Source organism: Pezoporus occidentalis, unplaced genomic scaffold (assembly GCF_034315485.1).
Source record: "Pezoporus occidentalis ecotype Australia unplaced genomic scaffold, CSIRO_AGI_Poc_V1 ctg24, whole genome shotgun sequence".
NCBI lineage: Eukaryota > Metazoa > Chordata > Aves > Psittaciformes > Psittacidae > Pezoporus > Pezoporus occidentalis.
Genome location: NW_026914285.1, coordinates 7687391 through 7714699, shown reverse-complemented (window position 1 = coordinate 7714699; position 27309 = coordinate 7687391). Strand labels below are relative to the sequence as shown.

Genomic DNA, 27309 nt, shown 5'->3' with positions numbered 1-27309 from the left:
GCTACTGTTTCTTCTGGTGTCATGATGGAGTAACTTAGCTGACCTGAAAATTTAAAATATCTCAAAACCTAGGTATAAGCATTTAGCTTCTGCTAGAGTCTTCACTTGCACTGCCAGTCTTGAATTCAACGTGTCTTAAAGACCCTTCCAAGCCCCTTTAAAAGCAGTGTTGTTCTTTACTGCATGTTGCTGGGAGGTGGTCTGCGTTAATACTAAATTTGGAAAAATAATGGATCTCATACTTGGATCAATTTGCTTACGTCTATGTCACAGATAATTTATTACATTTAAAATAGAAAGCAGCTCCATTTAAGTTGCCCTTTCACAACCTGTATCTTGCGTGCCAGGCCAACATTAAAATCTTTTAGATCTTTCTAGTAGAGTACTGTACATAATCTCTGTTATTCAGTGAGCTAAAGACTGAAAATGTTTCACTTGAACAGTTTCAGACATACTTAAGATTCCCCTGATGCAAGTAGCCTTGTCTAAACCAGGCATGCTTTTACCTAGAACCAACTAGTGGTATTCTATGTAGGCCTTGACCTAATGCAAAGCTGCAAAGGCAGGATGGGATGGTAATTCACCCCTTCCAAATAAGAAGCCCCAAAACTGTACTCAAAGAAACAGCAGGTTTGACCAATGTAACTTAGCCTGTGTTAGGGGCTTCAGACAGAAAAACTGTTCCAGTTGCAGACCACACCTCTGATGTGGCCACTGGGAGCCCACAGCACAAACCTCCCTGCCATCCAGAAATGGACCATTTTCATCTGCAGTTAATTAATTCACAGTAACTTTACTACACTGATACCGTGACCAGTGTAGGCCTCCATCTACACAAGGCAAATCATGATGGAAGGTACAAAAAAAAAAGAAAAAAAAAAGCCAGAGAAGGATTTTAGCACATGCTGCGTGTTTTCCTCTGGCTCCTTAAAAATGGACACAGAGTGATAAATACAAAAGTCACCTCTCATACAAATGAGGATCCACAGTCCTGCACAAGAAAAACTGTTGTTGCTATCCAATTCCCATCTCTGTTGGCTGTATAAAACCCCCTTGAGTTAATCACTTTTATTCAGTTAGGTGTTGCATAGTTTTCAGATTAATATTTTACTTTCATCTTGTCAAGACCAGTGATTGCTTGGGGTGCATTTAGTGTTTGATTGGTAGACATAACAATTATAGAACTTTACTAATAGCAGTTCTGCTGCTATCATCAGTGCTACTTAGAGCATTCATTCATGTGGCCATTCCCTGTTAAAGCATGAATCAAAGGTGTGATTAAATATGCAAACAAGATTTACTGATTCTTCATTTCATAAGCTAATTTACACAGAACAGTGAGATTTTCACATTATAGCTGGGGGGGGGGGGGAGAGAAAACTATGGATCAAATCTGGTTTTATTAACAGTATTGTTGCAAAAATTGTAATGCTAAACTGGACTAAGTATTGTCCAATATTCTCTGGGTTCATAAAGTAGACAGTAAAATGTGGTACAAACTAAGGAATTGCTCCTACGCAGTAGGAGAATTCTCTCTGTGAGGACATGGAAACAAAATGAATCTTTGCACAGGCAAGTCCAGCCAACTTCATAAGCCATCACGTACAGCTTGCAGAAAGCTACCCTCAAAAGGAATAAACCAATAACCTACACACTGAGATGGGGTTTTGGCCGGCTCTAGTACATTCCTGGCTCAGCACGTTCCCCAGGCAGCAGCCACCCCCAGCGGAAGATATTTCTAGACTTGAACAATTTACATTAAAAGCCAATTAGTGAGTCTCCAAACTTGGGACATACCCGCACTCCCCTTCCTTCCTCCCTTCCTTCCCCCCTCCTTTCCCCCCTCCTTCCTTCCCGTCCCGCTTGCAGGCCCACGCCCCCGGCCCGACCCGCCGCCATGTCGCGGTGTGCCCTGGGTACTGTAGTTTTCGTTGGCGGCGCGGCGGAGGATGCCCTCCCGCTCCTTAAAATCCCCCTCAAAGAAAGTAAGTTTTTCTTTCGCTCTGGAGAAGGGCGGGCTCTATGGGCCGTTCGGTGCCGGTATCGCTGCCCGCAGACAAGTTCCGCCCTCCCGCCAGGCTTGGCGGCGGAGCAAGAGGGGCGAGGCGGCTGCGGGGCCATGTGCGCCTGCTACCCGCGCGGTAAAATGGCGGCCGACCGGCTGGCGCCGTCCTGGCGGTCTCTGGGAGCGGGCCTCGCCGGAAACCCCTGGCGACTGTGGGTTAGCCCGGGTCCTGCTCTGACCCGCACCTGTGGCTTTGAAGGAGTCTGTGAAGATACAGTTGCAAACAGCTTCTTCATATATATATATTTTAACTGCCTGTCTCCTCAGATTTACTTCTGGGGAGCCTGATGTGTAGCGTTTTAAATGTACTGCACTTAAAAAGTATTTTAAAAAGCATGTGGCTTTTATACCTACATTTTTTTTTTCTGCTCTGTTTGATTTTGGAAAAGTGATGAAATATTTGCTTTTAAGTAAATATAAAACTTTCAGCCTATTTTGTTTTGGACTTTGACTCCCTTTGATTCTTTCCCTGCTGTTTGTGAAGTTTGGGGCTTACTGACTTTAAAGTTGGCCCTTTTCCATTTTTATTTAATTTTTTTTTTTTTTAGTCGATCCATTAGATACCTGAAATTAATCAGTAAAATTAATACTTACTTAACACTTAACTGTGTTGTGTGTATAACTGAAATAGGAACACAGAATGGGCATTTCTCTTCCCTCTCACCATTCATTCTGATTCTCACCTAGTAACTTCAGCTGAGGCATTAGTAGTGAAAGACAGCTTCCTACATGGAGTTTGAAGCAAAAAAAAAATCAGTACTTAAGGGATGGCTGTAAAAAGTTTATGACCCTATTTATTTTTAGCAGCTGAAGCTGAGGTAATGTTTTGCCTAGGAAATGCACAATCTGGCTGTTTGCAGGAGGCAAGGTGCCTGTCCCGCAGAGCCTCAGTTCAGGCTGTGAAAGACATGTTTTATTCTCAGCTCTGATTCAGGCCTTCAGCCTGATGTTACGATTTCTGCAGGAGTGAAACATAGATAATAATGACTTTTCTTGTTTGATTTTATTTCCTAAAGTGATACACCACAGTACATGGCTGTCTGAGAGCCATGAAATAAAACACGTAAGCAAAAGCAGCTTATTTAAACCCAAAGCTATAATTAAATATCATAAATGCCACCTGATTGTGGAGGTCTCTCCTTAAGCAACTTTTGATGGTATTGCAATCTGAGGAAATATATTCTCTAAGGTTGTGTTGTTTTCCTTCAGGATGAGTCTAATGGTGCTCTAGCCTAAACTTCTAGTTCCATGGTTGTGATTTGTCCATTTTGCCAATTTAGGTGCCATGGCTGTTTCTTTGCTTTTTTTTACCTTCCGTGGCACCAGCAGAGCTATCTGCACAATTGGCATGGTGAATTCTGCCTGGAAACTGATACACATAAGAAAAAAAAAAACATGGAGAGGCATGCATCTCTTCTCTTCCTCAGCCCTCATGTCATTTTCTGATCCAGCTTACCCTGTAGCAAGCTGGTGCAAGAGGTGGGAACGAGCAGTTGATTAGAAGGTAAATTGTGAAGCATCATTTGCCACCAGCTGTGTTATGGTCTCTTGCTCAGTCAAGATGATCTGAGGGTGCAGTGCACAGGACAGCTGGTCTGATGAGCAGTTTGCTGCAGCATAACTAAGCTCTTTTCACCCTCTCTGGCTGTCTGCTTCTTCCTTTGTACTCTCTTTGGTGATCACTTCACCCCCCAGTGAGTTAGTTTAGCTCACTAAGCTGGCAGAAAAGATTTCTTTTATAAGTGCATACATATATGTATATTTACTGGGTTAGCTACTGTTGCAGTGTTAACTTTCCAGCATTATTGTCTACCTAATCCAAGTGACTGAACACCCTTGGCACACACGGGAGGGAGAGGGAAGGAAAGACTGGAGGTGGAGAAGTTGGTGGGACCAATGGGAAGCTGCACCATCAAAGGGCAGTGTGAAAGACCAGTTGATGAACCTGCAGCTTGCGCATTTCAGCCTCTGGTTCCTCTCCAAGCTTGAGCAGGGTCCAGCAGTTGTCAGAGGTTCACCGAGAAGGCCAGCTTGGAACTCACCTTGTGTGTACCGAGATCTGTGTGCACTCATGACACGCAGCAGGCAAAGTCATAAGGATATGACTTAGCCTGCTGGTTATAGCATTAATTCAGAAAGAAAGTGATAAGAACTCTATTCCAGGGACTGAGGGGGTGTGTGTTTGAACCTTCTTGGTGATGCTGAGCTTGGGTTCTTTGAGTCTGGGGTAAGTGCTGTCTCTGCGGGGCTATTCTGTAGCCTGAGCTCTAGGAAAGCAGGAGTTAAGATGCTCTGGGGAATGACCATGCCTTTTGTATAAAGAGACTTGAACGCCTGTGTTAGGTTTCCAGAATCCCAGTGTTGGAAAGTTAAGGTATTTCAGCTTTTAAATAGGCGGAGGTTAGATGTTATAGTAATACAGTAGTGTGCAAGTAAATGTGCAGTAATACAGTAGGTTGTTGCTGTCTGAAAGGCAGGTCTTGACCTGAAATTCTTCTGCTCAGCTCAGGTGTCCCATCCATTCACTGTTACTGTCTCTAGACCTTGGCTGATGGCACTTCAATCCAGTTCAGTTTACAGAGATCTGGTTTGGATTTTATTTTATTCCCTCCCCCCAGTTAGTTTTATGAAATATCAGTGAATTGACTATGCTCAGGTCTGCTCTGAAGCCAGTAAAAGAAAAGGGAAAGTGTGTATGGGCTCACAACATCCCTTTTCAATGGCAACAAGGTATATGAATGGGTCCAGCATTAATACAGGTGTAAATGTTCACAGCGGAGTGTGAACCTGTTTGGACAGCAAGTACTTTTCAGTGAAGGGCAGCAGCACTTTAGATCCTGTACAGTGCAACATTTTAAATACACCTGTTATCATTGTTACTCCAGCCTCAGCTCAGATGTTTTTGAAACTAAGACACTAAAAGTTTGTTTTTTTTTTTTAACTGCTTTGTTTTGAGGCACCTTTTCACAGAGGTTTTCAAGGTTTGGTGTATTTGGCTTTCAAGATTTGGTGTATTTGGCTCACCAAAGCAAAACACACTCCACCAGGTCTCTAAATCAAGGAGCACTAAGGCGGCTTAATTTAAAAAATAAAAGACACTATCTGAAGCAGTGAGCTGCTGCCAGTCATACCGTTTACTGTTTGCACTATACTGCATAGCTCTTATTTTAATTGCACCTTTTTATTGCTTTAGTTAGTGGTGAGGTAAGAAGGCAATGGCTTATTATGAGAGTCCACCTAGTTGAGATAAAATACTTAGGTAACTTACGCTGCACACTTATGATATGAAACTGAATCCTGGGAAGAGCTTGCTTAAAGAGTTTACATTTTCTTATCTTCAGTAACACAACCAAGGAGCTGAGTTTAACACACTCAAGTCTGTGCACAGGATCAGTTTTAGAAAGAGTCAATGGCTCCTGTCCTTCCATGGCAATAGGGAAGGGGCAGCAGCCGAGTTAGTAGCCTCTTCTCAGTTCTACCTGTATTTGAAATCTGAATGTGCCTTGGAGTCAGGATAGGGCAAGCTACGAAATACTGTTGGTTTTGCCTTCCTCATTTTTATTTTCTCTACTCCACAGGCTCTGACCTACTGGAAGAGTTGCCCAGCTTCTTGGTGAGCCTTATGTTTGTGGTGGATAAAGGTCTCTAGGCTGATGCTTGTTCTCTGCTGACTCAGTACTCTAGAAATTGACTTGTCTTCACTCTATCCTCATGTCCTCTCCACTTGGATGCACGGAGTGATCAGCTTGGTTTTGCTATCATGTTCTTACTTCATATAAGTTCATCCTTCTTTACAATAGCAGACAATGGTTGCTAAGGAAATTATGCTCCATGTTCTGGAATTTTTTAAGGATTTCACAGATTGTTACCAAAAAACCCAAGTGTGTGATAATCCTCACAGAAGAAATACCTATCTTGTGAATAATGGCTTTAAGTCTTTTGAGAACAGATTTTTGACTCTTGTATTAGTGACAAAATAAAAGGAAGTGTCGCCTCTTGGAATTTCAGTTTTTAATGCAAGATCTTGCTGGGCCTACATGACATTTTTCTATGTCAGTGCAAAAAAAGGCTGCTACTCCTAGATTTGAGCCTCCTAAACTGGGATTGCCACCAGAAGTTCTTCTCAAGCTACATCCCTAAATAAAAGTTGCTAGGATACCACTTGTGGGATGCACAAATAACACTGACTTTCAAAACAAATGGCTGAAACTTAATTTTTACTCACACTATGTTAAAAATTTGTTACATTTTATTTGAACATATGCTTGTTCATTTTACTTGCGCCCATATAAAACTTCATGCTGTATATTATTAATTTTTTTTTTTTAGCTGAAAGTAGTATTACAATATGTTACTTCAGGGGAAAAAAGGAAGTGGTTCTTTGGCTGAGTTGCCAGCATGGTGGGTTACTTTCGTTGGCAACAGTGTCACTGGATCTTCACACCTGTCCTACTAGTTTTAAGCAGTAGGCTTAGCAGAGCATGAAAGTGCATCATGCACCTTGTTGTTTCATGCTGTTGATATTCATAGGACTATACATAACCTCATTTTTATGCATAACCAAGATGCATAGCCTCATTTTTAGATAAAAAGAGAATGTTTACAACCTGAGTAGCAAGTAGATTTTAACTGCAAAAAATACCTGGTATGAGACAGAATTCATTGTGCATGTTTAGAAACAACAGGCTGTGCTGTGTCTGCTCTGCAAAGGTTTTGCTCTTCACTCCTAGACTATCTATCTGTATGCAAGTTTCTGTCCCCTCTTCCCGACTGGAATGGCTGGTCTTTCCTGTTCATTGGCTAGTTGTGGTGTCGTCAGTGGGGCGGTAGTACTGGGACAGGGGTACTACTTTTGAACCAGAGGCTGCTTATCTCCTTTCTTTTTGCACATCTGAACTCTTGAGCACTACTTTCCTCTGACTGGCAGCAGTTAGGGTAGAGTAAGTATATTCTTTGTTTAGATTCAAATCTCTGCATGCAGTTTTGAGGTAGTTGTAAGAAAATTAGATAATGTGTGTAGTTCAACTTATTATTGATAAAGTTTGCCTTAAAAATTAAATTACTATTTAATGATAGCTGTCTCTGGGCAGCACTGGAAACATGCTTGTTTGGTTTAACTTTAGTGTAGGAGATAGCTGCCTGCTACATGATAAATGTTTATTCTTTTATATTGTATTCTTCTGTCCTAGGTTACTTATTTTTGCCTTTATCTAAGTCATCCCCTTGTTGTAGCCAATCCCTTAATCTTTCATCTTCTCTTTTTGGTTAAATTCTAATACCAAAGAGACTTAGCATAACTTGGTTTCCCAAGTATGTGTACCATAACTGATAATTTTTACCCCAAGTTTTTTGTTTTTTGTTTTTGTTTTATTGGTTTTATTGTAAGTAAGTCTGGAGTTTTGCAACTAAAGCATTTCTGCAACTTTGCAACGTGTATCTTGTCAAACACTGTTGATTAGAAAGTTATTGATCTCCTCCAGCCTGAACCAACAATTAAAGTTTAACTCCAGTGTGTTTAGTTCATAGTGAATAACACATGTGGGTTCTTCTGATCTAAAGTTTCTTACAGTGGGCTTGGATTTAAAATTCAGGCTCACTGTATACATTGCATAGTGCCCTCAGAGCAGAAGTTGTTTCCTCCATAGTCCAGATCCTCAGGAAGGGCAGGTTTCTTCAGGGTCAGAACTATCAGAGCAGCTCTATTCAAGTGAAGCTGTAGCAGCTGAGATGAGGGAGAGGCACATGTCACTGTCTTATCATTTGGCTAAAAATCTCCTTTCTGTCATGTGTTTTTGTTTTTCTCTTAGAAATCTGTTGTTTGGTGGTTTTGTATTTTTTTCCTTTTCTTTTAAGATGTGCTTTTTTTGTTCTAGTCAGGATCTCTTGTCCTCCCTCAAAGAAGGGAACTGCAGAGGAGACCTGACTTTTCACTGCTTTTGGAAATGGAGCTGTCACCTGTGTGTATTCAAGCTATGGTGTGTGTCAGGATTTTTTTTCTGAGCTTGCCTTGGGAGGCACTGTACACATTGGCAAGTGCAGGTCAATGACCAGCTGCTTAATGGAAGAGGAACAGGGATGACCAAGGGTTGCGCGTTACGTATGCTGGGATTACAACAGGGAGACTGGTTGTTCCTTTTGGCTAAGGCTTTTATCTGAGTTGCATTCCTCCTCCTGATGAATGGGAAATGATTCCTACAGGGGAGGGACACATCACACCCCTTCACTGGCCAGGCAAAGCCCTTTGAATAAATTGTGCCATTTTCAACACTGAACTGATTTTTTTTATTCTCATTACTTAAAATGCTTAAGCCATTTTAAAAATAGATTTAAATAGGTTTAGATTGTTATTTTGCATAAGTTAGGATTTAAAGATTTTAGATTGTTTGGGTTTTTTTTGCAAGTAGTGAGAGCATGCTGCACTTGGGCTTAGGGCCACCTGCCAACTTATAGCTGCTTGCTTTCGTCTCCACTGAATAACTTCTTTGGGGAGCATTTGACTTCTATGAATAAAACTCTCACTTTAACCAGTGTGGTGGCATCATTTGTATATGTAATCTAAGTATGGTTGGACAAATGTGACTCTTAACAGCTTATTCTTTGAATAGTTTAGGAGGTTAGCCCTTGCTTTTCTGTGAGCTCCAAATAAAGACATATGAACATATTTTATAAATTATATACTTTATTCATTTATTTAGGATTTTCTGAATTCCAGTGGGGTTTTTTCAGTGTAAGCAAATTCTCCTACTTCCTTGCTAGCTATCATTGTCGGGGGTAGCAGTTCTGAGGTGGTGTACATCAGTAAATATGTAAAGAATACACATAGAGGTTTTCTTAAAAAGCAAAGGCTAACTTTCAAAATTGTTCAAAGAAAAAATTGTAATATTGACATCAGTACAATACATGTAAGTTACATGTACGTATACAGATGACATAGGGAAGGCAAAACTGAGAGTTCATTTCATTTTTGTGACCATTTTGTTTCCACACTGCTGAAAAGTTTTTGGACAGTTTAAAATTGTAATGAAGTTACAGCCTTCATTGAAACACCTGCTTTATTCAGGCCAAGACAGCATTAATGTGTTTTCCTAAAACTCGGTGGAATGGGAGAGAGGAGTGGATGTCCTGCAGTACCTTCTCAGAGGAATCTTCTTCGTTAATGTCACCTGGTCTTCCCTATTGTTTGCATTGTGGTTGTTCTCAGGAAAGCCAGAGCTGGAAGTTGATTTCCCATTCAGCTCTAAACACTGTAGTACTGTGTTCATACAGTTAGTTCATCAGAAGGGCTTTGCCCTTTGCAGACTTGGATTCACCAGGAATTTCTGTAAGTCTGGCCACTCATGTTTTTCCTATATCACAGACTTCTGTATAACTTGTAGCAGTTGCCAATCTGACTAAAGGAAAACCCAAGATGGATTGCTCTGCAAGTTAATTCTGTGTTGTGGAGCAGTTCAGTCTTTGATATTTAATTTGTATCACATCTGATTAAGTCAGTTATCTATTTTCATATACGTATCTCTCTCTCCTTTTTTGTTTTTGGATCAACAAAAGCTTTATAGAAATACTGTTGCCTGAAGCAACGTGACGTTTGTATCTGTTGTGAACTGTGTTGCATCCAGCACTTAAAACCTGTGGTCTGTGTAGCTCTTGCTTTCCTAACCTCACGCGGCTAATTCTGGCTGTTTTGCTTGTGTTCTGGTTTTATGCAGACTAATGGCTGATCAAGTGCTTGTGATTGGCAGTGGAGGGAGAGAGCATGCACTGGCCTGGAAGTTGGCCCAGTCTCCACATGTAAAACATGTGTTTGTTGCTCCAGGAAATGCAGGAACAGCTGACAGTGGAAAAATTTCAAATTCAGGTAAAACCCCCAGAAATACCACTTTTAAATTTGGTAACTCAACTGGTAGGTTGTTCTTGTCATAGATCTGAAATCACAGCTGTTGATGTGAAAAGATTATTGCTATCTTTTAATGTTTTAGGCACGTGAAATAGAACATAGATGCAGTTAAGAATTAATTAATTATATTATCTCAGTTGTGATATCTAATCCTTTAGGTTTGGGGGTGGAGGATGCAGCTAAAACTCCCATCTGCAAGATACACGTTTCTCCAAGAATACAGCTCAGGATAGATAGCTGCTGTGGTTCCCAACTCCCAGCAGCCTAGCAGAGAAGGGGTGGTGGTTGGTGGTTTCTCTTGGTACACACTGCAGTTCAACAATGCCTGGTGAACAACTGAAAAGTGCCTGAAGCAAACATCAGCACCTAAAGTACTAAATTCACAACTATATTCTCAAGTGCATTGAAGCCCCCTACAATCTTTGATGAGAACGCTTTCTTGCCTGAAATGTTCCACCATAGGAAGATGTTCATTCCTTTGTCTTGGTGACCTTAAGAAGTTATGGTTATTTTCAGATGTTTCTGTCTTTGTACTGACTGCTTATTTTGAGCTTCTAGCTTAATATGTTAAGCTCTGACTGGCTGTATTTGAGATTATTCATAGTTAGTAGTTTTGAGAAATCAAGCTTAAGGTATTTCAAATTGAGTATCCAAAATTGTGTGCTGCATTTAAAAAAATACTGGTCTAAGGTGCTTGCCTGGAGGCACAGAGTGAATCACTGCAAAACCCAGCGTAATTACTCAGATTCATGTCTTGTGTCCTTTATATAATAGAACCTGAATTAGGTACTTTAAAAAACCAGCTTAAGTTTCCACTTTAACACATGTGGTAACATACTTAATTACAGTTAACACAGTATGCATGTGAACATGAATTATATACATTAATTTTATGCATTCATATTTGTATGCAAGTAAAATATTTTGTTACCACCTCATGTGGAAACATGAATCCTGTCAGACTGTTGTACAGCAGGTAATTATATTTAATTCCAAATACATTGGAATACTTAATTACAGGCTGGGTAAATAACTTTGTCCTTAATTTCTTTGACTAGTCACAGTATCATAAGTTTTTTGTTCAATTTGGCCTCTGAGGAGTGGGTCCAAGGAAGAGCTTCACAGGAAAGTCATACGTTTCCTTTGCATCCCAGAAGTTCAAACAAAAATCTTTACCCTTGTGATAAGTGGAGACACTGCCAGTCTGCTTGGCCTGCAGAATGTTAATTGCAGTATTTTTTCTCAAGTAGTGTCTTTTAAAAACTGCTGCACTTTTCTCTCACGTTGTTAGTCTATAAAAAATACTGCACCCTCAACAGTGAAGAATGTCTGAGCATGTGCATAGTAATGCTTGAGCCAGGTCCAAAAATCTTTTACTAAAACCTTTTTTTATAGGCTAGGGGTTCACATGTTTTGGGGGAGAGAAATGCTCAGCCAACCAGGAGGCAGGCAGAATCTAGAATTTGTGAAGAGTTTGACTTATTTGTTTTTAAGGAAACAATTTGTCTTATCTGCCCAGGCATTTTAGTCCTATCATCGGGGTCTAGATTTTAACTCGGGGGAGAGAATGGAAAACAGCTTTGCAGAAGCATGTGAGTCTATTTGATTATGTGAGCCTGGGCAGCAATGTCTGTGAAACTGCTGCCATTGTTTCTGGTTTTTTTTTGGTACAATGAAGATTTGTCTCTGAAAGTTCATCCTCCTCTCATGGCTCATGAGATTGCCTTTAATTAGCATTGCAACTCTGGTTCTCAGATGATTTCTGAAATACGTAAATGTGAGCTTAAAATTATAAACTTAAAATTTTCAAACTTGCTTGTATCGAAGTAAAAAAAAGTTTTCATGGTTAATTTGAGTTAGTAATCATTTCTGACAGTAAAGACAGATGTAGGTTGAGTGGCTAAATATAGTTTTGTATTTAATTTATATATAATTAGCATGGCAGTTTTGGTGCCAGAAGTGTACAAAAGGGCTTGCTGAATCCAGAGATAGATGTATGTGTGTCTGTGAATGGACTTCAGCACCCTGACACCTCCTTCAGTCACATTATAGCTGTCAGTGTAACTTATACTCTTTTAACTTTAAGCTTTAAAAACCTTGGTCCAAGGTCCTTCTGTTTATTTCAAAAGGAATATTTAGCTGTTGTTTTGAGGTATGAAACACAGCTACAAAAATATCCCGTTTCAGTTTGCATCCTGAGGAAAATGGTGTTTGGGGGAAATTTAAAATTATGTATTAACAATGTGATTTGTTCCTTTCTGTTTGTTACTAGGACATTTCCACATCATGTAAATCTTATGCCGTGTTCACTATTAGATCAGACCTAACGCAAGACAATGTGGAATGTAAAGTACAATCACTGTACAGGCTCTTTCTTTTCCCTTCTTCCCTTCACATGGATTAATCTTGTAGGGAACAGGGATCATCCCTGTTGGCCACCAGAGCTCCCACTCTCTTTGGTCGGGATCTGCTGTTCTCCAGCTGCTTTCACAACACCCTCATAGGACTGAAATACAATATTGACCTTTATGTTAATCAGTAGTTTAAAGCCAAGCGTATTAATGTTTTTGGTTTTGCTCTCTTGTGAGCCAGAAGTCAACTGACATGTTGCACAAGGAAGTCAAAGGCCTTCACTTCTGCTTACATACAAATATTGGTGGAACAATATAATTGAAATAGCTATCAATGAGGTAATTTTTATTAGTGTTCAGTCTGTTGTTCCCCCCATTCCACCCAAATAGGGTGAATCTACAACCACAGTGTGGGTTTCAGATAGTTGTTTTTAATACTGTCTTTTAGGCAGAAATAGCTGCTTCCCTTGTGGAAGCAGGCAATTTAGTCATACAGGATGGCAGGAGCACAGTGGGCACTGACACAAAATCATGTCTGTCCAGCAGAAGCAGCTGTATCACTGCCACTGCTTTTGTTTCTTATCACTTCCCTGGAAACTAGCTGGAAGAGACCATCAGCTCCTGGCATGCTTGGCAGTGCAGTCACTAACAGGACATCACAGACAGAACTTAAAAGGAAGGTAGTCCAGTTGCAAGGAGGGTTTGTGCTGTGCTGTACGATACTCCCTTTGCCAGCTTTGTGCGCTGATGTGTTAGTTTCCTCCCTGCAGGGTCAGCCAATACACACCAGGCTTCGCTCACTGCTGGTTTGGCTGTTCTGGGTTTGTATTCCCATCCTCTGTAGACTTTGGCTTTGTTTATTCTTGATAAAAGCAGTGGAATTGCATTGCCTTTGCGTAAATTTTTTATCATGGCGCTTGTCATTATTGTCTTTTGTGCAAGCTTTTTCCTTTGTTTACATAGTTTTTGGTATTCCAAGAATTGTTATATTAAATGTTTGTTTATGGAAAAATAATGTTCATAAAAACCTAAGACCAGATAACCTTACCCGTAATTACAGCACCTGCCCTTATTAAGTTTAGCCTAATGTAATAAAAAAATGTTGAGATTCCCCTTTGTTTCAGTGGTGTCAGTTTAACATGGCACTACAGAAAGAAGGAAAAAAGAAAAGAAAGTAGTTGCAATCCCGCCACTAGCCCCTTGTACCTGTCTCTTATACAGTACTGGCATGGACATGTGTAAAGCTTTATGGTGACCCGACTCAGGAAGGAGACTGGCTGAAAAAAATCTATGTTTTTTTTTGCTTGTGAGTTATTTTCACTTGAATCCTTCACAACACCTCTTGTGCTGGCAAACAAGATGTTCTTAGAGATGTATGGCAGTGTAGGGGCACCCAAAATTAGTTTTCTCACCTTCAAGAGCAAAGTGGGTTGACACTGCATTTCAAACCACAGCCTTTGCTTGGGGGCTTGAGAGTGTATTTTGGTCTAACCCTTGCATGTAAGTCTATATATTAGTGTATACCTCACTCTTCCAGATGCATAACGACCTGCCATTCAAGTATGTGAGACTGATGAAAGTGCTGCTTCAGGTGTTGATAGTATAAATGCTAAGCAAAAGTAATGAATCCAGTCTTACCACTCTTTTGTATTTTTGACAGCTATTTCAGTCAGCAATCATGCTGCACTTGCCCAGTTCTGCAGAGATCGGGAGATCAAGCTGGTTGTGGTTGGTCCAGAGGTTCCTCTTGCTGCTGGTAAGGGAAAGCAAGCTAAAAAAACAGTCTTCATGATTTAGGAAGAAAAGTAAATTTAAGTTCCTGTCTTCTGTGCACCACTGACATATCCCAGTGTCTTCAGTAGGAACGGAAACAGATTCTCTGTGTCAGTTTCCCTGAAGTTCAGGGTTGTGGTGTGGTGAAAATGAATTTCTGAAAGGTATTTTGTGAACAATATAACACTTAAAATATCCTTAAATATTCAGTTTCTTTTTAAGTGCTTGGAATTAGTAGGGGAGGTATCAAAAGTGTTTCCATATAGGAAACTTAACTAGAATTTTGATTTTCTGATGAAGTTTTCATTTCTTCAAATAATGATAATAATTTCAGACCTGGTAAGAAAACCAAACCAAAATAAAAACCAACCACAAAACCACAACATTTATAAACATGCTGGCAGTTTTTCTGTTTTAACATTTCACACAATCAACAATTGTCATCTTCACAAAATACTAATGTGAACTTTTTAACTAAAAGCTATAATAAAACAAGGGGAGATTGTAATCTCTTACCAAATGCAGCATATCTTCTTAGCCCCAGATATTGCAGGGTTGCCTGCTTCTGATTATAGTGAAGAATGCATCTAAAATAGGCACTGGATAGATATATATGGCTTATTATTTGTGATATACTTGTGCGTTCTGCAAGACCTGGACTACCTGATGAAATAGAGAAAACAGGATGAAATGTAACCTATTAGAAGTAAGTAAGTTTAGTTCTGCTTAGTGGTCATCCTTGTAAAAGATAAATGACCATAGTTGATGTAGTTATAGGACCTTATAACCTTGTACAATATTTATTGTAAGCAAAACAGAATGTCCAAAATTTATGATAAGTAAACCAGGACATGTAGATAAAGATTATCTAAAACTAGCAGATGTTCAGGATGAATTGTAGCTGAGTTAAGTGATAAGTAGAAGAATGGGGAGAAATCATTCAATTCATATGGTGATTTATGAAACTTTTATGTGTTGTACTTTTTAGGGATTGTTGATGACTTGACAGCAGCTGGAGTAAGGTGTTTTGGTCCAACAGCAAAGGCAGCTCAGCTGGAGTCCAGTAAGAGCTTTACCAAAAACTTTTTGGATCGTCACGAGATCCCAACTGCAAGATGGAAATCTTTTACTGATCCCAAAGCAGCATGTAGCTTTATTAACAGGTAAAGTTCTTGTCAATTTAGAAATAGTTCTTTTTACAGCATTGTGCTAGGTATCCAAAGCAAACAATCATTTTACAGGAGACTATAGGACAAGCTTTTTTCTTTTTTTTTTTTTTTTTCCGAATTGTCTACTGTGGAAACCCGGCTTGAAGTCTTGTAGTCATTTGTTCTGCCTTCTTTGTACCTTTTTTCCACAAATATAAATTCTGCATTGGAGACTTACTCAGCAAATGCTGTTCTACTCTTCAGAATACAATTCAGGTGACCCAAAAATGATACAGCAGTAAATTATTAAAAGGAAAGCAGCAGTAATGAAATCCAGTGGTGGAGAAAAAAACGGGAAGCAGAAATCCCTCACAGGCATAGCATGAGAGAAGCCTAGTGTTTATCTATGTGTTAATCAATAAGGTAAAATGGTTGCTATGAAAACTTATAAGTATTTTGATTTTTCAACTATTTGAAATGTTCAAAATGTCTACAAAATATATTTGCAATACAGAGTGTTTATGTTGAATCTGTCTTCTGTGTCTTTGAAGTGCAAACTTCCCTGCTTTAGTCGTAAAAGCTAGTGGCCTGGCAGCTGGCAAAGGAGTAATTGTGGCTTCAAACAAGGAAGAAGCATGCAAAGCTGTTACTGAAATCATGCAGGTTAGTAGAAATGTCATGCACTAACTGGAGGAATTCTCACACAAAATAAGTTATTAACCATCTCAGAATCTCAAAGATATTCTTTATTTCTGTGTAATAGGAACTTGGCTAATAGGCATCAAATTTTTTACCCGTTATGTGGACAGCTAGGAAGCTTTGTCATATTTATTGCTTGAGGCAGGGTACTCTTTTAGGCATAGTTCAGGCTAAAATAGAATCATTCTTAAATAAAACCCACACTTACTTCCATATGGATTGCCTGTACCATTTGAAACTGCTGCTATCAAGCAGGTACTACAGTGCTGTAACACTAACACTGTAATTGACCTGGGTCATGACAAGCAACATCAGCTTTAGGACTCCAGTCACACAGTACTTAAGTGTGTAGTGAAATTCCAGAGAAATTATTTCAAGCAAAATACATTTAGGTACAATATTTAACAAATACGTTAGGACCATCAAAATCTGAAGAGATGCAAAATGAAGCAATTTTATCTGAAGAGCTAGGAATATAGGGTGGAAAATAAGAAGCATACAGGTCAGGTCCTCAGCTGGTGTTGGCAGCACAGCATGTTACAGTGCAGTGGAGCTATCCTGATTCGTAGGTGTTATTTGACACTTGTATTTCAAGAGTCAGAATACAGATAGCATCTACGCTCACATTTTGTTATGTGTGTATGGTTATTGGACAAATATATGTCTTAACAAGTGGCTCAGTGTCTTGACCAAAAAATGAAAAGTATCTTACAGATCCCCAAAATTACCTTGTCAGTGTGGGCTGGTTGTTTTTAGTTGCCTGAATATGCAGGCAGTGTTTAAACATTGCATTGAAATATGAAAATATTGCCCTCTTCCAATGTATTCCATAGAATGACACTTTCTTGTAAAATAAAAGTTCAGATTATAGACTTGATAGTCATTGCTATTAGTATAATGGGTCAAAACTTCAGAAGCTAGAGCATGAGGAATTGTTCAGTAAGTTATAAATACCATCTGTAATTTAAAAACATTGACACATAAAATCTGCATTTATTTAGGAATAAACAGAAAAGAGGAGAAAAGATTTTACCATTTTTGACATAACCAGGGTGGAGAATGGATTAATAGTCTTAAAACTGTGCTGCACCTTTCTTGCTGTAGCAGAAATATTTTTTCTTGTTGCATTTTGAATAGTTTAAAATAACAGAAACAGAACTAAAGAGATTTTGGTTTTACTGTAGGATAAGACTTTTGGCACAGCTGGGGAGACTGTTGTTGTTGAAGAACTTCTTGAAGGAGAAGAAGTTTCTGTAAGTGTGCATCTCACTATAACATTTTGATTATACCTGTTCTAAACTGTTTTAGGAAATATTGTGTAAGTACCTACAGCAGTGATGTGTAGGATTTTATTACTTAAAAACAGTTATCTGTTTATAAATTTAATTATGTTAATTAAAGACAGCTGTGTTAAGAACCAAACATCCTGCAGTCTGTTGAAAAAAATTAAATAAAAATAATTGAGTAATCAACTCTCACCACATGGAAAAAATATCAAACCTTAAAAATTTTGAGTATCATCGAACATGCAGTTCTGTTAGTATTTCTGACAGCAAAGACAGCATAAGATGTCCCTTCCTTTCCACACTCCTACCTCTTCACTATTGTTTGCCTTTGATTCAGTTGTACTAGTTACCTCTTTGTGAAGCTACAATCTGAGGATCATTTTTCAAAATCGGCACCATCACCTTATACTTTGAATCAGTATAAGTAACAGGATGGCGAAGTGCAGAGCAAAGCAAGGAGTGATTCGGAGCAAAGGAGCATGGGGACTTCATTTAATCAGCTTTGCTGATGAAGGAAATATGTTGAACTGCATGATGAGGGAGCCATAAACTCCTTTGGAGCAAGAGAACAATCAGCTCAAGACAGGCACCTTCTGGATCCTTTTTAATGTGTTTCATTGGACTAGATACTGCAATGTGGAAGTGCATCTGGGGACAAGGGACCCAGAACCAAAGGCTGTTGAATATTTTGACAGCGTTGATTTACTCTACATGTGCAGAATGGACATTTCCTTCATTTTAAACTAATTCAGCTCATTTGTTTAAAAAAGTATATCTGATGTGATTAGTGGAGTTTGAAAGAGAAAAGGAGAATTTAGAGCCTGTGTTTTGAGGTGTCAGAGCAACTTGACACCTGCTTCCCATAAAGTAGAAAAGCCAAGTACCAGCTCAGGTTCCCAGCTCCTGGAGCTGGAATTGACTTGTGCTGGATGTTGTGAACATTCATCTTGAAGGTGATGGTATTTATAAAGCAAGCAATCATCTCCAACTGTTGCCAATCTTTGCATAGTCTGTTTTCCTGCCTGTTATGAAGAAATCAGATGCGCAAGGCGTCCTTACTCCTTCCTGGTTGGCTTGACCTGTTTAGGAACTAGGGTTATCCAGATCTTCATTCTGTGGTGGAAAATATATAACATTCTTAATTAGTCCTTAAAATACTTACTGTAAATTAATACAATAATACAAACATGCAGTTTAAAGGGGATTTTTTCTGTGATAATTGACGGAAATGTGAAAAACATGCTGCTTGCTTTGGCTGTCAAAATAATTCACCTTCCAAAAATTGTTAACAGTTTTTCATGTATTAATATTTGGGCATTTTCAGGTTATGTAGGGAAGTCCTTGTTTGTTTTTTTAATTAGCATTCTAAAATGTTTTTGAGTACAGCTAGCAGTAGTCCAGTCAGTGAAAATCATCATTGAGGTTCAGAAGATTGCAGCAGGCCTGTTATTATGAATATAAGGAGGTTAAAAGCATCTGCTATATAAGTGATTTATAAATAATTTAAAATTAAATAGTTTTATCAAGGAACAGGAAATCTTGAAAGGAATGTAATGCCTTCCTTCCAGGGCGGGGAGGGGAGGAAGGTGAGGGAGGAAATAGCTTCCATCATGAATATTTTAAATGTTTTTTTAACCTTTTTAGTATTTTCTTTCAGTACCCATGCTATCTTGTAATTTTTATGTGTTATATTAAAGGTAATTTTCATAGCAAGATAGTAAAAAATGAGGCACTTCTTCCTGAGGGGAAAGGGGAAAATTCAGAATATAGTTTATCAGGGAGACAGAATTTATACTCTTAAATATCTATTGCAACACTGAAAATCAAATATACTTGTAATTTTGTGCTTTAATTTTAATCATACACTGGAGTTTTAATTATTCTCCTTGTTATCTAGTGCTTATGTTTCACTGATGGCGTCACAATTGCTTCCATGCCTCCAGCCCAGGACCACAAGAGATTAATGGATGGAGATGAAGGCCCTAATACTGGCGGGATGGGAGCTTATTCCCCAGCACCTCAGGTAAAAATGTATTGATAAGGAGATGCTCCTCTACAGCTGTGCTACAGCTCTAGCATGGAAAGCATGTGTGAATTTTCAGTTCCACATGATGAACAGGAGGAAGTGGAAGGGTGGATATGTTATTTCTGCAACTTTATATTTTGATTTTTTTTTTTTAATGTTACGAAGTACTGAACCAGGTGCTTAAAACCACATTTTTATCTTGTGCTGAACTAAGCTAATGATGAATTTTTGTTGTGGTTTAAGGTCGTTTGGCAAGGAACTTCTATTTGCAAAAGGACTTACTTTGTTTTCTCTTAACCTACGTCATGGCCAGTGATTTGAGGCGGGGAGGGCTGTTATTTAGAAAAGGGGGTTATTATTCTATAAAACTATTAATTTTGTTTATTGAATAAAATGTGCTCATTGATCATTGTACTTTCCAGCTGATTTGTCTTTGGGGCGCCTTCTCTAAATTCCAATCTGTGCAAATGGTTTGTTCCAGTGAAGCCAGGCTGATTGTGTACACATATAGATCTAAGCATGGAAAAGTGTCTGAAGAAATGCAAACAGTTGTTTTAATGGTGTTGTCTCAGGAGAGAGAAATAAATACTAGTTTTCTATAACAAGCTAGCATGAAACACTTTGGAGTAAGCAGGACACCAAGTATTCTGCTTGATTCTTAAAAAGACTAGCCATCAGGGTAGGAAAAATTGTGCACTCCCTTTTTTACAAACACTGTTTTCTAATCCTATTTTATTAGATTTCTAAAGATTTACTGCAGAAAATAAGAGATACTGTTCTTCAAAAAACTGTTGATGGCATGAGGAAAGAAGGTGTCCCCTATTTTGGTATGTACAGAAGTTTGGGGGTTTTAATCATAAGGAGAAAGACTATTTTTTTTACTTTGTCCTCTTCATAGGCCTAACTCACCCTGTAAGTTAAGGAAAATAACTGATTTATTTGGAGACTGGGTTTGGTATCAGTGGCTTGATTTAGTGACCATTGAAATCAGTGGATATAATTTTTATTAATGGTGGATAATCGTCAAGTAAGGAAGAACAGAGGGAAGAACATTTGAAAATTAACTGCAAAATTGTAACCACAACTGTTTCTGCCTGATTTCTTTTTAACACTTCTCAAGTGTCAACATCCTACCTTTAAGTAAGCAGAAGTGTGCTTCAATGCTATTACAAATATGAAACATATGACCTATGCAGTTGCTTAGATGGCTTTTTATAGAATTTTTTTTTTTAGGTGTGCTTTATGCTGGGTTAATGCTTACCAAAGATGGACCTAAAGTTCTCGAGTTTAACTGCAGATTTGGCGACCCAGAATGTCAGGTGAGTTATTGTGTAGGTAAATACAGTTTGGCATTATGGGAGGAGAAATATCCATTGCCATCTACTACTATTCTTACCTAACTTTCAGATGAACAGTTAGCTGTCTGAGATTTAAAATATTTGGTGAGTTTACTCAAAAAGGTCTGTTATGAAATTGTTCCATTCCAGAGAAGATTTCAGCAGGTTATACTCAAAGATGGGCTTTACAAGGGTAAGCTTGAGTGAAACTTGGCACTTTCGTATCTTTTCTGGAATGGACTTGAATTCTTTTTTTACTTTATTATAAGTGAACACTTCTTTTCCCCACTCCCTGTTAATAAGTGGAACAAACCACTTCATTTTAATTCTTCAGAACAAATAGGGTTCTTTGTTGTCTACTTTTTTCTCCTCCGTATGTAGCAGATCTTTTACTCTCCGAAATTACCTTCAAGGAATAGTATTTTTAAAGGTACACAGATTGTGCAAATTATGTATATATGTGTGAAAATATACTATATAAACGTATTTAATGTTATTTTTACAGTTGCATTAGTATTTTTAAAAGGTTGGTGAGAGAAAATATAACAATCTATACTGTTTTCTTGAATTTGCTGATCTCTGTTTTTGTAGGTAATTCTTCCACTATTGAAAAGTGATTTGTATGAAGTCATGCAAGCAGTTATCAATAAAAAGTTGTCTAGTTCCATGCCAGTGTGGTTTGAAGACAGTGCAGCTGTGACAGTGGTCATGGCTAGCGAAGGGTATCCAGGACCATATCCGAAGGGTTTGGAAATAGCAGGTAAATATAGCAGGAGAAACCTCAGAAGTCTGACTTCTCTCCTGATCTCTCTCCATTCTCTCTTTTGCTGGATGAAGGTGTATCAGTGTAACACAGACACATAGAAACTATAGGTCTTGTGGCTATGGGTAAGGAAAAGATGAATTAGTTTTCACACATTGACATTTATTGTTAATGCACCCATCATATTTTCTACACTGTATTATTAACTTCTCTAGCGTTTCTTTCATATGTGTTACAGTAAAGTAGTTCTGGACTGATCACTGATTCTTACATAATGATGTTGATAAGTTCTGTGGTTTGTATATCAGTGAAGTATAAAATCCAGCTGGAATTAGAGGTTGTATGTAGATGTCTCAGCTAAATACCTCTTTCTTTGTCTCTGAGCATACAAGTAGCAGACCTGTCTCTCCATAGAATGTAGGTTTTACAAATTTATTCCTGTTTTCCCACATGATCACACTGAATTCAGTTGTGGTTTCCAGACGTAGTCAATCAGTGCTGAATAACTGTTTGTAATTTAATAGAGGATGTTCTAATAAATTTATTTTTCTGCTTTTATTTTCTTAAACAACAATCGCAGGACTTTCTAAGGCTAAGCAACTAGGATTGCAGGTGTTCCATGCAGGCACAGCCCTGAAGGATGGCAAAGTGGTGACTAGTGGAGGAAGAGTCCTTACAGTAACTGCTATTAAAGAGGATCTAATGACAGCACTGCAAGAAGCCAACAAGGGAGTAGCAGCCATACACTTCAAGGGTGCCATTTATAGAAAGGACATTGGTTATCGGGCTATAGCTTTCCTGAAACAACCCAGGTAGATATTTGAAGTATTTGAAATGCAAATAAGTGATGTAAAAGGGACTTAAAGGCCTCACTAGTTTACGTTAGTAAACTGATGTTGATACTATGTATAAATCTAGACAAGTTTTAGCTAACATCTGTGTAAGCAATCTAAGCAAGACCAACCAAGGAAGGAACACACTTTTTGATGGCTCTCTCGTCCATATTCTTATTCTCTCAAATCTGGGTTAAGCTACAGTGACAAGCATGTAGGATTAACTCATTTTTACCTAATATGAAGCGTATCTGCTTGCCTATGCTTCAATAACTTTTGATAACAGAGTATTTTTTAGTCCATGAAGCATATTAGTAAGACTTCCGTTTTTGCTGCCAGTGTATACTGATTAGTATATTGTAAAATTATCATCAATAAACCTACTAAATGAACAAGGGTGTTTGTATTCAGTCTTCTTTCTCTCTCAAGTGCTGTGCATCTTTTGAGAAATTTCTATGAAAATGTGTAAGTGCTATTTGTATTGTAGTAGGAAAAAAATCAGGTCAGTGTGTAAGGTGAGACAAGAAGGTTCTTTAATGAGCTGTTCTCTAAAGCACTGAGTTCATGGGCCATAGCCCGCAAGTTTCTTGACTGGAGTGCCTGTGTGCTCAGGGGATCACTAGCTTATGAAAGCTGTGCATAGTGAACACTTGTTTCACTGTCCTTGAGTCTGCACCAACTTTTGCTCAGACATCCTAAAATTGGAAGAACAGACAGGCATATTTCACTTGGACTCTGTGTTTCACATAGTTAAGGAAGAGTGATGGTTGGGTCTGTAAAGTTGGGGATGCACCTCCTCTTGGCAGTTTTGCAGGATCAAGTCCTATGCATTTCACTTTGTGGAAAAATCCAGAATATTTATTTAATAATAATATTCAAGAAAATAAATTTAAAAAAAAAAATTATTTGGAGAGTCAAAGTATATACCATGCCTTTAAAACTAAGGTGAAAATATGGCAAATATTTATTGTGTCCAGACTAAACGGGGCTGACTTTGGTCACTTGTTATTGCAGGCTAGTATTTCCTTGAGTCTTATTCACAGGCTGAACAGCTGCTTCTGAAAGTTGTTTTTGTCTTGCAAATTATTGAACTGTGATATGTACAGATACCATTGTATTTTCCTGGTAGTACTGCTCTTCAGCCAGTTGTTTTGTTGTATTTGTCCTCAGTAATCAATGGTGTGTTTCACCCTTTGAATTTAAACTTAATACTGAATCACATCATAGAGCTAAAATCAGTATAAACCTAGAACAGGGATGCACCATATAGCCTGGTTCATGCTACCGACAGTGTAGAAATAACAGTTTCTTAACTGGAGTGAGATACGTGTGATGCAACTAAGAATTAAGTCATTACATTCACTATCTCCAAAATGAAAACAGTCTTCCGTAAATATGGGATAGGCTTAATGTCCCCAATCAGTCATATGGACAGACAAATGACATATACCATTTTGTACTGTTTCTTTGTTGTATGGCTGTATGTGAAAAAGAAACACCTGGAGTTTACAGAGATTTCTTTCTAGATTGTTCAAATGGTCCTTAAGAGTTTAGGTCTTTTTGAATAAACTTTAAAATATATACTTTAAGAGAAAGTCCATTTAAGTAAAGAAGTGTAGTTGGTTTTGTGGTAGTACCATGTCAGGTGATAAAGAGGCAAGTTACAGTTGTAAAACTCAAAGTATCCTAGGGGACTATTGATATTTGTAATACTTCTGTGTTGAGTTAATCCTGCAGGGTGCTGAGGTGTTCTGATTTAGCAGTGCATTTTTGCATGCATTTTGGTTTAGTATTTGACCGTATAGAGTATGATCCTGATGCTCTGGTGTTGTCTTCAAGATATCTGGTACTATTTGAATACTGCTTATGGCAGATTTTCTGTGGTGCAGATCCATGAAGTTTTGTTTCTTTGGTATAATACTTCCTATCTTCCTATCTTTGGTGTAATACTTCCTGTCTTTGGTATAATACTTCCTGCTTCAGGACAGGTTCCAAACAGCAAAAAGATTAACCTTTGAGACATTGAACCTGCCTGAAATGAGTGCTGCAATACTTAGAAATCATTTTCTGTGAGCCTAGTTACTGTGCAAGCAGGAAAATAGTGGTACTTGACAACAGAATAGGATTCTGAATGGTTCATCCCTTTGTGATGCAATGATGTAAAGAAATAAATATTTTAAAATGTTTATGAATTTAGTAATCAAATGTTGTAACATTATTTTTAACTTCTTACAGAGGCTTGACTTACAAAAACAGTGGGGTAGACATTGCAGCAGGGAATACTTTGGTTCAGAAAATTAAACCCCTAGCTTCAGCCACATCAAGGTCAGGTAAGACTTGCACCTTCTATTCCTGTTTCAGTCAGCTCATGGCAATGAGGCTTATAATTTGATCTTGATCTGGATACAAATGCTTATATTTATGTGTTCTGTGTCTTGCTAGATTACACAAGAAATATCTGTGGTAAGCAAATGCCGGTGATTTCTTCAAGATGTGCTTCATTAAGTTTACAGATTTTATTCACAAAATTATTCTAAATTATATGTCCTGAGTGTCATGATGTTAGGAGTCTCTCAGGCATATCTTGCTCTAGCAAGTCCCTGCAATACTTTTGATAGATGTAAAATAGCATTCACTTATGAAATAAACATTTTACTTCAAATTAACTGAGAACCTTCAGATAACATTAGTATACATAGAAAAATATAGACACATGCACACACACTAGTACAACTAGTCATTTCTTAGCATTCATAGTATTTTCTCCTCATGTTTGTTTCACTCTTAGGATTTAGCCAGTTTCAGTTTCAAGGCTAATATACTTACCTATCACACCCAGTCTTAGGAACAAGGAGTCTTAATATACTGTAAGTAGAAGTATTAACAAAGAGATAAGAAATTTCAGTGGAAAATGTCTAGATATCATCTTTTCCCAGGAAGCAGTGGGCTTCAATCTGTTACTACAGTTTCTTTTCTGTTTTTTTTCTTTGGTTTGTTGTTTGGTTTTTTGGGGGGGGTTGTTTGGTTGGTTTTGTCCATAAAAATACTAAGTGCAAGGGTGAAATATATCGGTCGTAGTAATTATTGAATGTTCAATCACAAAGTTTTGCATTGCCTTAGGTAATGAAGAAAAAAGACAAAGCAAACATAAAGTTAGGAGCTCCTGTGCCTCTATGAAGAGGGTCTAAATGTCAGAGAAAAGATTCCTGTTGACAAAGCAAAGTCATATTGACAAATTTATGTTGGGGATCCTGGAGAAAGCCATGAAAGTAAAAATTTACTATTTTCATGTTTTCTGGCTGGCAGGCTGCAATGCAGAACTTGGAGGGTTTGCTGGCCTCTTTGATTTGAAAGCAGCTGGTTACAAAGATCCTATCTTGGTATCTGGAACTGATGGTGTTGGCACAAAACTCAAGGTAATGTGAAAATCCATGTAAAGTAAGGAAAATAGCACAGAATGGAAAATGTTTCAGCAGAAAATGCCAGTTGTCTTTTAGAAACACCTCTTTGTCTTTTTAAAAAGGGTATGAAAAATGAAATTGCCCTCTTTGAGGCAAAATAATTAAATATACTTTTAGCTTATGCCATGTAAATAGCCATACCTAAAATTATGCTTAAAATAATTCATTTTTAATATTAAATACGGAACTGGGGACTCCATTTCATTAAGGTAGAGTTTCCACCCTCAAAAAGGTTACTTATGAGGAAAAACATTTAACTATACAGTTGCTATTGTGTTTACACAAACTGCAATGAAACCCTTTCCAGTCCAGTCCCCTTCCGTAAAGTGCCTTTTGTACTTGCCATTTGAGAAAGTAACACTTCCTAAAATGAAATGTTAGGAGAGGCTCACAGCGAGGATAAGAAATGAAGCTGCTCCTCATAAAGCATCAGGAGGAACAGCATGTTTTTGATCCCCTTCCATTGCAGACTGCTTGCATTTCAGTTTCTCGAAGCTAACCAGCGGGTTCCTTCTCTCTCGATGTGTTTTGCAGATTGCACAAGTGTGTAAGAAACATGACACCATAGGTCAAGACCTGGTTGCCATGTGTGTGAATGACATCTTGGCTCAAGGAGCAGAGCCCCTCTTCTTCCTTGACTATTTTGCCTGTGGCAAACTTGACGTGGAAGTAGCTCAGGGCGTCATTGCAGGAATAGCTGAAGCTTGCAAAAAAGCAGGATGTGCACTTTTAGGTATGAACATGCTTCTTTGAAGGATATGAAAAATCGGATGCAATACATTTATAATTGTTTTTAATGTGCTTGTTTTCCTACTCTACTGAAAAATCTCAGAGGAGTGAAAACAAGCCCCACAGTGTCACATGTCTTTTCTGTCAGTCCTGTCAGAGAACATGATCTCCCCTGGAAAGCGACAGTACTCCATGCAAATGTTGCCATTAGCTCAGGAAGTTGCATATAAACTTTCTTATTAGTATCTTTTCATTTAACTTTGTAACAATAACAGCTATCTAGAAAACTAACAATTCATGTATTTTAATCCTCTGTATTTTTCAAGTAAATTTTGAAATATACCAAATAGGCTTTTTTATCCTTTATCCTAAGGAAATCCTCAAGTTTTCCACTAGAAACAAGTTTTATATGTGTTACTGTGAATGCATCTGTACCTATGTGTGTACATACTATCTTTTGAACTTCTTGGCTGATTTTAACCAATTTAATAGGAAAGGTAGAGATCTTAGAGCTGTTTGTTCCTGCAAGCTTCATAAAACTAGAAAGTCCAAGATTGTCCTTATGAATGCAACAAAAGCTTTGGCTGGGGCTCATTACTTAAGACGCAGGCATTAACCACAAGACAGAAACATAAAAAGGAAACAGGTTTCACTACTTACAAAACTAACAGAAAAAAATCTTTGTCTGCTGAAGATTTGTTTCACCAAGATGAGCATATTCCAAAATGTTAATTTCAAATTTAAACATTTTCCTTTTCAACTCTGTAATACAAGTACACATTACATTTTACTAAAACATATGTATGTATTCTGGTATACAGTAGTCTAGTTATCTGTGAAAATGGTACAATATTTTTTGAATCTTAAAAATTACAGCTTCAACACTGTTTAGCTCAATAAAAATATTTCTAGGTCAGTCCAAAATACATTCTTTTGTATAAGGC

General features: G+C 38.1%; 1 protein-coding gene across 3 annotated transcripts in view; it reads left to right on the top strand.

Moving 5' to 3' along the window:
* Positions 1-1885: 1885 nt before the first annotated feature.
* GART (phosphoribosylglycinamide formyltransferase, phosphoribosylglycinamide synthetase, phosphoribosylaminoimidazole synthetase) overlaps positions 1886-27309 on the top strand; it is a 37666-nt gene continuing 12242 nt past the window's right edge. Inside the window, exons 1-15 of one of the 3 annotated variants that reach the window (XM_062622234.1) lie at positions 1918-1985; positions 5644-5678; positions 9772-9920; positions 13971-14066; positions 15072-15246; positions 15783-15894; positions 17115-17183; positions 19114-19239; positions 19982-20069; positions 20476-20561; positions 21171-21339; positions 21923-22154; positions 24411-24505; positions 25482-25591; positions 26171-26369. In XM_062622234.1, coding sequence (XP_062478218.1) covers positions 9776-9920; positions 13971-14066; positions 15072-15246; positions 15783-15894; positions 17115-17183; positions 19114-19239; positions 19982-20069; positions 20476-20561; positions 21171-21339; positions 21923-22154; positions 24411-24505; positions 25482-25591; positions 26171-26369 — 1702 coding nt within the window. In that variant the 5' untranslated portion in view covers positions 1918-1985; positions 5644-5678; positions 9772-9775. Of the gene's footprint in view, positions 1986-5643; positions 5679-6845; positions 7006-9771; positions 9921-13970; positions 14067-15071; positions 15247-15782; positions 15895-17114; positions 17184-19113; positions 19240-19981; positions 20070-20475; positions 20562-21170; positions 21340-21922; positions 22155-24410; positions 24506-25481; positions 25592-26170; positions 26370-27309 lie in introns of those variants that run through there. The other 2 variants (XM_062622235.1, XM_062622232.1) reach the window with 2 other exon arrangements.